General features: G+C 36.3%; 1 protein-coding gene across 1 annotated transcript; it reads left to right on the top strand.

The window, feature by feature from the left end:
* The first annotated feature begins 1,100 nt into the window (after positions 1-1,100).
* LOC114517256 lies at positions 1,101-17,079 on the top strand. Its single transcript, XM_028536923.1, has 12 exons — positions 1,101-1,125; positions 1,207-1,367; positions 11,380-11,424; positions 11,522-11,770; positions 12,032-12,195; positions 12,490-12,663; positions 12,914-13,145; positions 13,637-13,794; positions 14,477-15,166; positions 15,421-15,849; positions 16,168-16,620; positions 16,831-17,079. The coding sequence occupies exons 2-12, from the start codon at positions 1,250-1,252 to the stop codon at positions 16,837-16,839; spliced, it is 2,721 nt and encodes a 906-aa protein (XP_028392724.1). The 5' UTR covers positions 1,101-1,125; positions 1,207-1,249; the 3' UTR covers positions 16,840-17,079.
* Positions 17,080-17,304: the final 225 nt, after the last annotated feature.

The following is a 17,304-nucleotide window of genomic DNA, read 5'->3' as shown; positions in this document are numbered from 1 at the left end:
CTTTGTTCAGTTAGTGAAGTAACTCATAATTCTGATTTCCAGTTAATCATTATGAAATATTTTCAGATTAGGCAGAAATAATTGTCGATTGGTTTAGCTTATGGGGATCAAACATGCTATTATACGTCACTACAGGGTTCATGTCTAACTAAAAAACTGATTATCCCAGCACGATTAAACTTCCAAGGGATTAATTTTCAAACGAAATTAATTTTCAAATTAATCACTGATGTACTTTAGACTACTTTGCTGCAGGATTTACTGCAGGACGGCATTATTTTCCATCCTCCAGGAAGCGAAGTTTAAAACAACCCAGATTAAGGTGGTTCCCTACAGTTTTAAGAATATTGAAATCTTGTTGTTTTGATTTAAAATTTTAGCACGAGATTTCTTGGCAAGTATAAGAAATTTCACATATATATTAACCAACATTCTAACAGTCAGAAATTGCCCATAAGCATGACGTCATCACCGTTGTTATGGTAACAATAGCGATTCAATATGGCCAACATTTTACCTATTCATGCATTTTACTCGAAAACAAGTTCGGTTACCCCAATTTTTTATTTTATGAAAAGTTTTCTTACAAAAAAATGGGAAACTTGAGCAAGTTTAAAAAAATTCTATAGAGCCAAAAAATTTCTATAACGAAAAATCACGTTTTTTCATTTTTAATAATTTTGGCTCTATAGAATTTTTTTTAACTGGTTCATATTTTCCATTTTTTTGTAAGAAAACTTTTTATAAAATAAAAAATTGGGGTAACCGAACTTGTTTTCGAGTAAAATGCATGAATAGGTAAAATGTCGGCCATATTGAATCGCCATTGTTACCATAACAACGGTAATGACGTCATGCTTATGGGCAATTTCTGACTGTTAGAGTGTTGGTTAATATATCTGGGAAATTTCTTTTCCTTACCAAGAAATCTCGTGCTAAAATTTTAAATCAAAACCACAAGTTTTCAATATTTCAAAAAATTGTAGGGAGCCACCTTAATAACCGGAACGGCCTGGAAACTATGCTTGATATGCTCTTGACAGTTAGTTCCCCTCACTTGATATATACTTAACTGTCCATTACGACTGGGAGTTTGCTAGTTGGTTGGTGTTGGCTTGAAGAGAGGTCAGTTACCAGCGCGGTGGGTTACCATGCAATATTAGTGGATCGCTCAGTTGTCTGACTTCTTTTGATCTTTTGATATAGGATAAGAGAGAAAATCGAGAAAAGTTTCACTTACAAAACTGAGATGGCTCGAATCGCGCTGACGTTGTTAGCAATATTCCTAGTGCTGAATAAATTCAACTTTTCGGAAACTCGAAGTGTCGAAATGAGAGACGAAGAGAAAGACAGGGAGAAACGTGAAGGTAGGAATGAAACTGTGAAATTTGTTTGTGCCAATCCCAGCTAGTTGAGTGCAGTGGTTATCATAATTTGAAATTTATACACTGGACCAGGCCAATTACCTAGACGCCTATTGGGGGAATGTTTATTCATTATTTGGCTTCACAGTGGCGTAGCCAGTCTGACAATTCGACTGTGAAAGCAATGAATTTCTAAAGAAACGAATAATTCTAATGACTTGAAATTTGCATAGCAGGACCAAATTGTCAGGCTGGCTACGCCACTGAAGCCAAATAATGAATAAACATTCCCATTCGCCGACGATTGCGAGGAAAAATGCGTCATTGATGACGATGACTTGAAAAAGCAAATCTGCGAGGAATACACGTGCAATAAAAATCCTTTGCTACCATAGTCAAATTATTTATGAATGAGATGTTACTGAAAGCATCTTGGTTATCAGATTGCGCATGACAATGCCTATGTATATCTATTATTAATATTCATGAGATATTCATAATATTCATAATTTTCCCAGGGATCGACGAGAGAATGAAAGCTACCATCATACAGTTAGGTTGTTTATATCGTGTTCCAGTAAATGCGATTGCAGCAGTATTTCGTCTTGGACTGAGAGACGTACAAGCCATTCTTGTCAAAGTGAGTATGTTAACACATAAGCAAATAAATAAGCAAGTATTTTGTTCACATTCACCTAATTAACAATTGTGTTTTCTATTTTCAGAACTGTTAAACGATGAACCACCATCTGCATGTACACGTCTTTTAGTTTATATCTAGATAGTTTTTTAGTTTTTTACTCTTTGCTTGCACATTTGAAGTAATTTTGTTAATAAATTTATGAAAAAAAACCTGTTTGGAAATCATTGTGATATTTCATTCATATTACGAATGCCTTTTGTCATTTCTTCACCGTAAAAGGCACGCATGCTCACTTACTACCGTATACACCAAATCTTTGAAATTAGATTAGGATTATGTCCTAGATTATGGTTATGGTCGATTAAGGTTAACCTTAATACTAAATCTAATCTTAAGGATTAAATTCGTGTTTAGGATTTACTAAACATGGAATTATTACAGATTAGCTGATCGCAGACGCTCGCAACATGGCCCTGGGGACAAGACTAAAATGCATCGTAAATTACTCAATGTTTACTTGATTCTCCCCAGCCTCCATGATGCATGTGCTCGTTCCCTTGTCTGTATTTTCGGGCCACATTAACACGAGGTTTTAACACCACTGTGAAGTTAGCCGCGGATTCGGCCTCAGATTCGGCCTCAGATTGGGCCTCAGATTGGGCCTCACATTCAACTGTGTTCAATCATTCAAAAGTAGAATTTGGTCATTTAATAATAACAGGTTTTTTAGCCATTTTTTCGTTTAAACTTTATAAATACGAAGATGTATAGCTTATTTATGCATTGCTAGACTGTAATTAGAACAAAGCAGTCGATTTTATACAGATTTACAGAGTAAATTGGTTATTAATTTTGGGCACTGTGTGAGAAGTTGTTGACCCGCATAGATATGGCATAACTAAATGTTTTATTCAATTCCTGTGCATACGTCTATATTTTACAGAATAATACGGCCTTACAAATGGCGTGCATCGTTGGGCTGCACAGTCACAACATACTCGGGATTATTTGCTTCCTTTCTCAAATTAAAAATGTCCTTATGATATAAATACAAAAGACTTAACTAGTATATGATCCTCTCACCGACGCTATCAATGTTACAATTTGCCAAAGTCATTTGCTACAACAAGAATTAGCGTAGATGTGCATACAAATCAAACGTACTATTGCCATATGACAAACAATGGTCCAACGAGGTTAGGATTACAAGTTAAACTGGCGCAACTTTCACACGCATATATAGATCGTTTCAAACGTTATTTAGAACAGTATTTTCCCATCTATCCAAAAGTACACATCAGTTGAAGACGCAGACGTTACACGCTGAATGTTTCAGGGCAACAGCAACGACTCATTGCAAAAACATCTTACAATATTACATGGTGTTGACATATATACCCACGTTATCATCCTAATTGTGCAATTTAAATTTATGCATTTCATACAAAATGCATGCCTATTCCATCCACTGCATTGAAGTTAAAACTTCTGTTTATATGAAGGTATGATTTCATTGTTCTACAAAATAATACAATGTGCTGTGCCGTGTTTTGATGCGTTTGTAGCGCAGACGATGGAACCTGCGCTTAGGCATTAAGGGATTACTCAGAAGACAGAAGGTTGACCTGCTATTAAAGTAAAGCAATTAAAACAGTGATGACATGTAAAATAGACGCACTTAAGCGAACAAAATGCGAAAGAAAGATGATCTCATTATGCCTGCTTAATTAAAAGACACATTTATTCAAGAGGATTAGACACATTAGAGATTAGACAATTATAATATTAGTTATGGTATCAAACTGAATATATAGCCAAAGATGCTCAAAATTTAACTGAAAGGTTTAATGAAGCAAAAAATCTACGTAAAAGATATATAAGATGCCATTATGCTAATCAAGAACAAGTTACAATCATAGAGGATGGTTTCTTATTAACTGTCCATACAAATGTTCTCAAATTTTAGTATTCAGTACATTACTGTATGATCTTTCTCATGACACCAACGTTTTTGCGGTAAAAAGAAAAAAAACGGGCGTTTTTGCGATACATTCGACTTCCATTTTTGACGTATTATTGATAATAATGAGAGCACAGAAAAACTAAACTATTGTAATTCTGAAACATAAGTTGTAAAATTAAATATACTTTCCAATGGGTAAATGAATGTCAAGACAGAATGAAGCGAAAAAATCCATGTAAGACATATATAAGGCGCTATTATACGAATCAAGATCAGGTTACAATTGAGAAAAGTACTTAATATTTAGAGGATGGTTTCTTATTAACTGTCCATACAAATGTTCTCAAATTTTAGTATTCAGTACATTACTGTATGATCTTTCTCATGACACCAACGTTTTTGCGGTAAAAAGAAAAAAAAACGGGCGTTTTTGCGATACATTCGACTTCCATTTTTGACGTATTATTGCGTAATAACCAGAGCACAGATAAACTAAACTATTGTAATTCTGAAACATAAGTGGTAAAATGAAATATAATTTCCGATGGATAAATGAATTTCAAGACAGAATGAAGCGAAAAAATCCATGTAAGACATATATAAGGTGATATTATACGAATCAAGATCAGGTTACAATTGAGAAAAGTACTTAATATTTAGAGGATGATTTCTTATTAACTGTGCATACAAATGTTCTCAAATTTTAGCATTCAGTACATTACTGTACGATCTTTCTAATGACACCTACGTTTTTGCGGTAAAAAGAAAAAAAACGAGCGTTTTTGCGATACATTCGGCTTCCATTTTTGACGTATTATTGCGTAATAATAAGAGCGCTGAAAAACTAACAGAAGAACTGCACGAAGTGTTTCAAGATGATTTTGACTACACACCACACACGCAAAACGATATACACGAGAGTTTAACTCGGTTTCTTTTTCGTGATGAGAGATATGAAGATGTCCTTACACTTCATTTTCAACTTAAACTGGAATATACAAAGGTTTGTTGCAATTGTGGAGGAAAAGAAACGAATGCTCCAGAAACAATGACGACCCAATACATTCCGTTAGGCGAGGAAATCGCGGATGTGTCGGATTCGCTTTATAAGAGTTTAAAGGAGTATAAGTATCAATCAAAGTGCAAGACTTGCAAAGGAGAGACAGAGCATAGACGGATTGCTAGAATATTATCGCTACCTGAAGTTTTGATTCTAATGTTCATACGGTTTGAAAATTCTGGTGGGTTTTTAAGAAAGCTACATTCAAAAGTACATTTGCAAACGCAAATTCCTGTAATCGCAGACCAACCATGCCAATACAAATTACATGCGTGTGCATTACATCATGGCGAAGAAATGTACAGTGGACACTATACCGCTTTATTATTCAAAAATGACACAGTTGCAGAGATTGATGACGCACATGTTAGATGTGTTACAGATGAGTGGGAGAATCATGCGTCCGATACTGTTTATCTTGCATTTTATTGCAAAGAAAATGTAAACTACAAGAGAAAAGGTGTTTTAGTCAAAAAATTTAAAATCGACTCGAAAACTGAGAAAGGAACTGAGACAATATCTAGTCACCTACACGAGTTATTCAAAAAAGCACGGTAAGAAAAGTAATGTAATATTAAATATTGTAATTTGTTTTAAATCATTTTCAGCTTATGCCAACTGCCCAGTATCTTCGTGTCTTAATATTTCAGGTAGACAAAATGCAATGAATGCAGTAATCAATGATATCCTTGCAGATCTGGGTAAAATGACTTCAAGAATATATCCATGTCAATTTCACAAAACGCAATTGAAAGAATTTTTATTATGATCGCCGAATAATTGAATCAATATAAATCGATATATTTATGTATAAGAATAAATATATACCTATAACATTATATATTATATTATATATATTATATTATATTTATATTAAAGAGTACATTTTCTTTTTCTTCAGAATCACTATAGTTTAGTTCTTCCGTGAACTGATTATTACGCAATAATACGTCAAAAACTTGGGTCCAAGTTATCGAAAAAAACCCGGGTTTTTTTCTTTTTACCGCAAAAACGTATGTGTCATCAGAAAGATCGTACAGTAATGTACTGAATACTAAAATTTGAGAAAATTTATATGGACAGTTAGTAAGAAACCATCCTCTAAATATTAAGTACTTTTCTCAATTGTAACCTGATCTTGATTCGTATAATACCGTTTTATATATGTCTTACATGGATTTTTTCGCTTCATTCTGTCTTGAAATTCATTTATCCATCGGAAATTATATTTCATTTTACAACTTATGTTTCAGAATTACAATAGTTTAGTTTTTCTGTGCTCTCATTATTACGCAATAATACGTCAAAAATGGAAGCCGAATGTATCGCAAAAACGCTCGTTTTTTTTCTTTTTACCGCAAAAACGTATGTGTCGTTAGAAAGATCGTACAGTAATGTACTGAATGCTAAAATTTGAGAACATTTGTATAGACAGTTAATAAGAAATCATCCTCTAAATATTAAGTACTTTTCTCAATTGTAACCTGATCTTGATTCGTATAATACCGTTTTATATATGTCTTACATGGATTTTTTCGCTTCATTCTGTCTTGACATTCATTTACCCATTGGAAAGTATATTTAATTTTACAACTTATGTTTCAGAATTACAATAGTTTAGTTTTTCTGCGCTCTTATTATTACGCAATAATACGTCAAAAATGGAAGCCGAATGTATCGCAAAAACGCCCGTTTTTTTCTTGTTACCGCAAAAACGTTGGTGTCATTAGAAAGATCGTACAGTAATGTACTGAATACTAAAATTTGAGAACATTTCTATGGACAGTTAATAAGAAACCATTCTCTAAATATTAAGTACTTTTCTCAATGGTAACCTGATCTTGATTCGTATAATAGCCCCTTTTATGTCTCTTACATAGATTTTTTTGCTTCATTCTGTCTTGATATTCATTTATCCATTGGATATTATATTTCATTTTACAACTTATGTTTCAGAATTACAATAATTGAGTTTTTCTGTCATCTGGTTATTACGCAATAATACGTCATAAATCGAAGTGGAATGTATCGCAAAAACGCTCCTTTTTTTTTTTACCGCAAAAACGTATGTGTCGTTAGAAAGATCGTACAGTAATGTACTGAATGCTAAAATTTGAGAACATTTGTATGGACAGTTAATAAGAAACCATTCTCTAAATATTAAGTACTTTTCTCAATGGTAACCTGATCTTGATTCGTATAATAGCCCATTTTATGTCTCTTACATAGATTTTTTTGCTTCATTCTGTCTTGATATTCATTTACCCATTGGAAAGTATATTTAATTTTACAACTTTTGTTTCAGAATTACAATAGTTTAGTTTTTCTGTGCTCTCATTATTACGCAATAATACGTCAAAAATGGAAGCCGAATGTATCGCAAAAACGCTCGTTTTTTTTCTTTTTACCGCAAAAACGTATGTGTCGTTAGAAAGATCGTACAGTAATGTACTGAATGCTAAAATTTGAGAACATTTGTATGGACAGTTAATAAGAAACCATCCTCTAAATATTAAGTACTTTTCTCAATTGTAACCTGATCTTGATTCGTATAATAGCGCCTTATATATGCGTGTGAAAGTTGCGCCGAGTTTAACTTGTAATCCTAACCTCGTTGGACCATTGTTTGTCATATGGCAATAGTACGTTTGATTTGTATGCACATCTACGCTAATTCCTGTTGCAGCAACTGACTTTGGCAAATTGTAACATTGATAGCGTCGGTGAGAGGATTATATACTAGTTAAGTCTTTTGTATTTATATAATAAGGACATTTTTAATTTGAGAAAGGAAGCAAATAATCCCGAGTATGTTGTGACTGTGCAGCCCAACGATGCACGCTATTTGTAAGGCCGTATTATTCTGTAAAATATAGACGTATACACAGGAATTGCAATAAAACATTTTAGTTTATGCCATATCTATGCGGGTCAACAACTTCTCACACAGTGCCCAAAATTAATAACCAATTTACTCTGTAAATCTGTATAAAATCGACTGCTTTGTTCTAATTACAGTCTAGCAATGCATAAATAAGCTATACATCTTCGTATTTATAAAGTTTAAACGAAAAAATGGCTAAAAACCTGTTATTATTAAATGACCAAATTCTACTTTTGAATGATTGAACACAGTTGAATGTGAGGCCCAATCTGAGGCCCAATCTGAGGCCGAATCTGAGGCCGAATCCGCGGCTAACTTCACAGTGGTGGTTTTAACACTATATTTTGCAAGATGGATAAAAATTGCTTAAAGGATAACGTTGTTCAATCTGTAGCATGCGATTATACAACAAATTAGATTTTAGCTTTTACGTGTGAACTTTGCGTGGACAAAGTTAGAATGGGTTGTTTCTATAATTTTATTCCAATGTATTGGTTCACTAATGGACTTATTACCGGTCAAATCTGCCCCACAATATTCCCCTTATAGGCTTAGCATTTTGCTCAACAGAGTAAAAACACCTAGCAGTTAAATTATTACTTCATAAATTTAGCAAACCATCCTATTCGTATCGCAAAACTCACTTCCCCTACGACAATTAATTCAGGCAAATTTGATATTGACTATGCCATGGTAATATGATATAGTAATATGTAGACATTCTCAGTGCTTTAGGGTTGCAACAAGGGAGTTCAGTGATGCGCCTCCGAAACAAACAACTTAAGGATATCCCATCAGAGTATCAAAGATCCCCTCACCCACTGGACTGCCGTCATGACGGAAATAATCTGATTGCTGGTCTCGAGATGACGTAGAGAGGTTGTATGGGGGATGTCACGCTGGGAATGAACAAAACCGGATCACGCAACAAGGACATATTTGATATGTAAATAATACAGTCAACTTGGATCATTACTAGTGCGTCTCTTGTTGGGTAATACGAGGCAAAACGAAACACTTAAGGCTTTAAACGTCCATAAAAACACAAGGAAACACATGAAGATGGTTTTTTTTATATTTAACACGTCGAATAAACTTAAATCTACGTAATACTGCAAAGTATTTCATATTGGTTAAGTATTCTGGTATTTATACATAAAAAGCTACGGACTGTCTATGTCTCATCTTACCCCGATGGTGTGGGGCGAGATGAGACAGTATATAATAAACCAAAATTATCAATAAAGTTGTGATTTACTTCAACAATGCTAGCTTAATGTCACTTAAAAGGTTCATAAAAAATTAAAAAATCTAACAAGTCAAAAGTTACATGCACAGGTTACATATTGCCTTCGTTGGTGTGAGTGCATGTGACAAGAGAGCAACATTCTTCGTTTAGCCTGCACTCTGAACACTGAATCCAGTCTTTTCCTAGGCAGGGGAACCTTATTTCCATAATGTAATGTGCATGAGCGCGTTTTGTCCCATGAATTCAATTAATCAAATGCCACTTAAGAGTATTTAAAAATATTTAAAAGAGAAGACGTTTAGCTTAACCTAGCCTAGTTCAGCCAGTAAAAACACCTAGCAGTTAAATTATTACTTCATAAATTTAGCAAACCATCCTATTCGTATCGCAAAACTTACTTCCCCTGCGACAATTCATTCAGGCAAATTTGATATTGACCCTGCCATGGTAATATGATAATTATAGTAATATGTAGATATTCTCAGTGCTTCAAGGGCTGCGGAGTTCAATGAAGCGCCGCCGAAAAAAACAACTTAAGGATATCCCATCAGAGAATCAAAGATCCCCTCACCCACTGGACTGCCGTCATGACGGAGATAATGGATAAACATGCATTTATTATTGTGTTTGTAGAGGTTTATCATGCCAGCACGCGGTAGCGTATGCATACAACCATTTGCTAACCATATAATGCATAGATAAAAAAAAAATAAAAAAAAAAGATTAGCAAAAGCGGAAGCAACGCCATTTCTTACACGCCATTACAAAGGTGCCGTCCAGTCCTGTTTGCGTAAGCTCTCTAATCTGACGGTTTGTCACGAGATGACGTAGAGAGGTTGTATGGGGGATGTCATGCTGGGAATGAACAACATCGGATCACGCAACATGGACAAAACATTTGAAAAACAAAATGTCAAAATCCATCAAATGAAGTTGGTGGAAAACTTGTTCTTAGGCGTCTTTTTTTTTACTAAAAAATGCATGTTTAAACTGAATGTATAAAATTTTTTTGGGTTTCGTGAACTGCCACGGAAATGGTTGCCACTTACGGCAACCGTTTGTTACATTTATGGATTACGTAGGTAACCCTGAAACACCCTTGTTTACGGAATTGCGTATACAAGAATGTTTATCGCACTCCGGGTGTATGACAGGACAGTTATCGCGTATAAAAAGGCCACCTTCAACATGTTTGAAGAAAGCAACGTTGAATTAAAGAATCGAGAGGAAGTCTAAAGTATCGGGAAATTAAGAGAGAGGAAGGTGGTTCTGGTAAGGGTAGTTATCTTTGTTCAGTTAGTAAAGTAACTCATAATTCTGATTTCCAGTTAATCACGGCATTATTTTCCATCCTCGAGGAGGAGAAGTTTAGAACAACCCAGATTAATTTACTAAACCCAAGTCCAAGGGAACTTGATGTGATTTGATTCGAACACAATATAACCGGAACGGCCCGGAAAGAACTATTCTTGATATGGTCTTGACAGTTAGTTCCCCTCACTTGATATATATTTACGATATTAAACATAATTGCCCATTACGACTGGGAGTTTGCTAGTTGGTTGTTGTCTTGGAGAGAAGTCAGTTACCAATATAAGTGGATCGCTCGGTTGTCTGACTTCTTTTGATCTTTTGATAGGGTAGGAAAAAAAATCGAGAAAAGGTTCACTTACAAAACTGAGATGGCTCGAATCGCGCTGACGTTGTTAGCAATATTCCTAGTGCTGAATAAATTCAACTTTTTGGAAAGTCGAAGTGTCGAAATGAGAGACGAAGAGAAAGACAGGAAGAAACGTGAAGGTAGGCATGAAACTGTGAAATTTGTTTCTGCCAATCCCAGTTGAGTGCAGTGGTTATCATAATTTGAAATTCATGCATTGGGCCAGGCCAATTACCTAGATACTTATTGGGGGAATGTTTATTCATTATTTGGCTTCAGTGGCGTAGCCAGTCTGACAATTCGTCATGCTATGCTAATATTTTGGTGTTCATTGACTGTGAAAACAATGAATTTTTAAAGAAATGAATAATTCTAATGACTTGAAATTTGCATAGCATGACCAAATTGTCAGGCTGGCTACGCCACTATGCTGGCTACGCTTCCAAACGAAATCAGTTTGGTAAAAGTTAAATAATTGAATTTATGGATGTGCCTCCCTTCTCCCCACTACAAACCTTCATATTTCTCAACTAAAATCTTTTTTCACCCGATTTAGCTTCTGAGATCCCCAAATCAGTAGAGGTTCATTCCAGAGAAAAGCGTAAGTCAGTGGCGTCGTAAGTTATAAGACGTCGAAAGTTATAAGACGAGGAGCAACTTGCCTTAATGAATTATGGATATTGCTTTCTTTTCCGCAGGAGGTGCCTGGGGTAACGCTTTCAGATTGGGGGCAGGACTGAGCTTCGCAGCAAGCACTGGAGTCACCATCTATACAGAAATAACGAAATGCAACGATTTTAAACCAACTAGCTGTAAAACACCACCATGCCGCTATGTGAACTGTCCCGATGTTTGTACAACGCCCGATGTAAATGATGCATATATCAGAACAGAGAAAGACAAGTTAAAGAAGAAGTTGGATGTCATGGATAAATTAGCACTGGATAGTACGGAAAAGTCATTGTTAGGGTGGGGTAAGGGTGGGGTAAGAGTGGGGTAAGGGTGAGTGTGAGGTAAAGGTGGGGTAGGGGTGGGGTAAGGGTGGGGTAGAATAGGGGTGGATGGTTTTAGATAAGAGGTGACAATCGGTTCTATATCATGGTGGGATACACGTCTCATATAGAGTGAAGCCCAAGGCCAAGAGAACGAGATTGTGAGAAAGTGAAAGTTTCATGACACAAAAATGAAAAGTGTTTGTCGTTTTTTAGCGTACCAATTGGCGACAGATGGAATCAGCGCAAATATTGATCTCAAGAGAATATTTACAGCTATTGAAAATATCAATGGGAAGGTTGAACGTTTTATGTTTCAAATGATTGAGACGGATAGAAACCTCACCTATAACTTTTTAAACAGAACCAAGGAAATCCAGGTAAATAAATCAGTACTTATTCGTTTTGCGTTAACAAACGTCTGCAGGCCCAGTGCAGGTGGTGCAAATAACCTTAAAACTTGGGGAACATTGACTGTCTTTTATCTGGAAAGATATAACAGAAATAATGAGAGTGGGACTTTTTCATTTCGATTAAATATATAATAAGGTAATAAGTTTATTTTATAATAAAGATCTGATAAATAATAAAAGAAGGACGAATAAAAAGAAAATTCAGTTCAAAAAGCAAGTTTTTTAGCACTGCAAAAATTATCGGCTGCTTTTTTATTGCAGTCGTTGTTGCGAGATTACCGATTCAGTCTTGATGATATACTTGGAAGAGGGCCAGTGCAAGGCATGTTCGATAAATGGACATGGGAAGACGATGGTCTGCTAGCGCTGAGCATTGCATTGCCATTGGGAGCAAAAATGGTGGAAATGATGAAACAAAGAATCGCCATCAACAAGGTGAGATGTTAAAATATCCTACAGGTGTAAAAGCTAGTCTTTCTGCGTGCTAGAATACTTAGTGAGTCTTTTTAATATAATATCTTCGTTCAGAGACTGAAGAAATCTGGAAACTGCTGTCACCTTTCCAAACTTGAACCTGAAATTGAACCTGGGATATATCAGCTCATTTTTGTTAACAAAAATACATACAGGCCACTGTGAAATCTTGATGAAACTTTGATTCATGTAATGTGTTTTCAACTTTTAGATGTACAATCACATGCGGGCTGATATTATAAATAAAGCAAAACAGTCTCTCACAGGCAGTTCTAAGGCTAGAGCTGTCAAACTGGACATGTTTGTGAAGAGTATTCAAAACCCACTGGTCGATAAACAAATTCGACAAAGCGCAAAGATGGAGTACAAGGCTCAGGTTGCACAGAAGCAACCAAGCAAATGGGGACCTCGAATAAATGGAGCAATTAATGTTGCAGTAACAGGTTAGTGATGCTTAGCAGAAAGTATAGTTTGGTTCATCACAAGGTTCATCACCAGATTAATAATCAGGTTCATCACCACCTGGTTAGGCTCATCACCACGTGGTCAGATTCATCAACAGGTTCGTCACCACCTGGTTAGGCTCATCACCACGTGGTCAGATTCATCAACAGGTTCGTCACTACCTGGTTAGGCTCATCACCACCTGGTTAGGCTCATCACCACGTGGTCAGATTCATCAACAGGTTCGTCACCACCTGGTTAGGCTCATCACCACGTGGTCAGATTCATCAACAGGTTCGTCACCACCTGGTTAGGCTCATCACCACGTGGTCAGATTCATCACCAGGTTCATCACCACCAGGCTAGGCTCATCACCAGGTTCAAAACCATCGCCACTATCACCATCACTCAAGACAATGCCTCCATTTAATCAATCTTTAAAAATGTCCTCCAAATCTTATCCGTACTCCCTTTTACTTATCTTATGTAGTACTAAGTATATACAGTACATGGAAGCAAATAGACGCCTGCCAATCGCTAGCCAACGAAATGCAAGATAGAGCGTACGATCTGGCAGTACAGAGTGAAAGTATAGAGAAAACTAAAGTCACTGAAATTCTACCACTCCAGAGACAGGTGAAAGTTGAGGTAATTGACCAATTCATGCCATTAAGCTTTCAGGTTATCGATTATTAGTATAATTTTACAAAGGGCAAATAATTGTTAAATAACGCACCGATCATGAATTACATGGCATTATTCTAAAGATCGAGGTACAACTTAATATCTACTTTTTCGGTCTCAAATTTATGTCAGAGCTATAGTTCTTATAACTAAAAATAATCACAAAATTTCGACCAGTTTCATAAACAATAAGAAAAGATATGATCGAGTAAATACTACAGAATTACCACTATTACTACAACTACAGAATAGATTTCTATTTCGACAACCTTTCTGAGTGCTGATTGGCTAAAATACAGTTATGAGTGCGGGATCACCTGGATACAATGGTAAAGTATGTAACCGACTCAAGTTAGGAACGGTCCGACGCTAAAGCCTGAATCAAACGAGGACCGCGGAAGTCCATCGCAAGTTTACTTGCTGTGACTTGCGTGAGATTCGTCAAACGATAGACAAAAGCCACCGCAAGTCTTCGCAAGTCATCGCAAGTAGCCGGTCAAACGAGGTACCAAGCAAGCACAAGCAAACACTTGCGATGACTTGCGTCCTCGTTTCATCCGGGCTTAAGAAATCCACGTTGTGATAATACCGATAACGTTCAATATTAATCCACAATGTCAATGTGTTATACTAATATCCACCATAGGTTTGGGATAAAGTAAAAGATATCCTGACGAGTGAAAATATTACAGATTGGCTGGAAGAAATCAAGAATCTCACTCTTAATGCTGAAAATGCGAACGCCACAACGGCGGATACTATCCAGTATTTCATCGACAACATTGCCGCGGCTGGCGTGAAAAGAACATTGCAGCTTGAAATATCGCTCATATACGCTTTGAAAAGCGTTGGATATAAATATGACTGTCTGGGAGACAAACTACACGCTATAAACATTGTATTAAAAGACTGCCGAATGGGCAGAGACAAGTTTGAACGCTTGTTCCACTCAGTGGCGGTCGAGAAGAACGAGTTAAACCGAAAAGATTGTGTGAACGATAAACAAGTACCATACACCTCCATGAAGGAATTCAGGAAAATCCTCAAAAAGTTTGCAGAACACGAGGGATGGAACGAAAACTGTCTCTTAAACAGTGATGACTTTTTATTCCGTGTTTGTAATAAGTTTTATGAAGGTTACACCGATCATAATACCATCGTTTCGCAACTCCTAAATTATACACAGGATCTTACAACTGCTATGGTCGCCGACTTCCTGACAAGATGTCCTGACCCAAAGATCACTCCCAAGTCCATAGAAACAACGTGTACTCTGTATTGCTCCTTTGAAACTATTCCAAATATTGCCCCACACGCCATCTTGAAGGAAAGCCAGGTAACTGCATACATTGATGTACATGTTAACCTAGGTAGTTTGTCCACTTTCAGGAAACATGACTAGGAAACAATCACTCTTGGCTTGGCCATCCTCAGAATACAAGACGAAGGAAAAATCATTCTTGGCTTGTCCATTGTCCACCTTCAGAAACAATGTTTCTTGATTTATCCACCCTCAGTAAACTGAAATGAGTAGAAAGCCATTTCAGTAAATTCGGAATCAATGACCGTTGATTTATCATATTTCTTCAGGTAGAAATGGTAATCCAGGCTCATTGTCCGATATGCGCTGTCAAGGTCAAAGACGTGAGAAAGATTTGTCATCAACACTACTGTAAATCTAAGAACATAACAAAAATAGTAAACGATGTTGAGATACCACTACCTACGGTGCAGTTTGTCATTGCGAACAACTGTTCCTCAAAATGCATCATTTACGACGTGGACGTGAAAAAGGAGATTTGCGAAGAGAGTGAATGCAAAGGATTAACTTCGAGTGCCATCGCTGAGAAAGTGGACTACCCCAAGCAAGCTGTTGATGACGTAATACCGAATTGCCGAATCATTCTCCCCACCTGTCCCCCTCTCAGTCCTCAGAAGAAAAACCTCGTTTGTTTCTTTCACTGCATCTACGAAACGAACGCTAAAATCGCAGGGAGGGTTACCTTGAAAGAAAGTCGGGTAATTAACTTATCATTTGAATATTTTACACTTTTTCAACACTCACGGTATCTCCGAGGAATCATGTTGAAATAATCCTTACTCATGATCAGGCTTATTTGAGTACTGTCTTGAGCGTGAAATCATGGCATTGTCATTGAGAGGGACATTGATCGAAAAGTTGTCGTAAAAGCGAGATGTTATGCTAGGCCGCTTTTGCTTACAAGATCCAAACCAGCCATTAACAATAAAACTTAGACTAATGTATTACTACAAGATTCCAATATACAACGGCACTGTATCAGAACATTTTTCTCATAACCCCAACATCTTTTTCAGGTGGCAGATGCAGTCAAAGAATGTGGGATTTGCGAAGTTTCCAGCAAAAATGTGAAGAAGATCTGTCACCTGCATTATTGTAAATCGGCGAAAATCCAGGATATAATGGACGATGTTGAAAAGCCACTCAAGACTGTACGCTTTATTATTGCAAACAATTGCTCGTCAAAATGCATTGTGGAGGACCTGAATATGAAAAAGAGGATTTGTGAGGACAATATATGCAAAAAGAGAGCAGCGAGTACCATTGCCACTGAAATCGCGTTTCCAGTACAAGCAGTCAATGACGTCATCTCAAATTGCAACACCATTCTACCAAAATGTCCAGGTATTGACGACAAAACGAAGGCGCAAATTAAAACGTTTGCCTGCGACTGGGGACAACCAGCTGCAAGTGTTGCTTCGCATCTCGACCTCCCGGTGGCTGAAGTTCAGAAAGTTATCGACGAATTAGTAAGTACAAGATAAAGGACTAGATTCTTAAGTTCTTGACAACTGTACTTGATTTTCACCCCGAATCAACCAAGATTTTGTCACTTCAAACTTTGGCTCTTGACGCGAAAAAGTTAAATAGCTTGAAAATATAATATATATACATATATAATAAAATCCCTAACATTTAAATGCCTATCTGAACTTGTTTTCTCGTTTATTTTCTTCTAGGGTTGTTAGAAATTACCTTGATTTCTTACATCAAGATGACAAGACTTAAATGGCTAAATTATCAAATTATTGGCTTGTCAAATGGAACCAGACTTCGGGATTCGCGTATAGCATCCTGCCATTCGTTTCACTGAACATTTCGCTGTATTTATTTGCTTTACAACTATTTGCTATTTACTGAAATTGCTTATAGATATTACCTTTATTGGTAGTTATTAGGTTATTACATGTTATTATTGTATTCTTCTTGCTTGAAGTAAATAAATCATTAAAATTATTTTTACCTGACTTTTTATGGTCTTGATAAAGAAAGACAAGAACAATTCAAACAATTTAACTTTTACTTCATGCCGTAACGTTGCTTTTCGCGCGAATTCTTCCAAGCAATAGTCATCAGCAATTGGCTGATTTTCATCTTCCCTGACCTCTGATTGGTTAAGAATCTCTGCCGAGTGGAATAATTGATAACCGGAA

This window comes from Dendronephthya gigantea, unplaced genomic scaffold, assembly GCF_004324835.1.
Source record: "Dendronephthya gigantea isolate DGI-Jeju-01 unplaced genomic scaffold, DenGig_1.0 000007F, whole genome shotgun sequence".
NCBI lineage: Eukaryota > Metazoa > Cnidaria > Anthozoa > Malacalcyonacea > Nephtheidae > Dendronephthya > Dendronephthya gigantea.
This window is presented reverse-complemented; position numbering and strand designations above follow the sequence as displayed.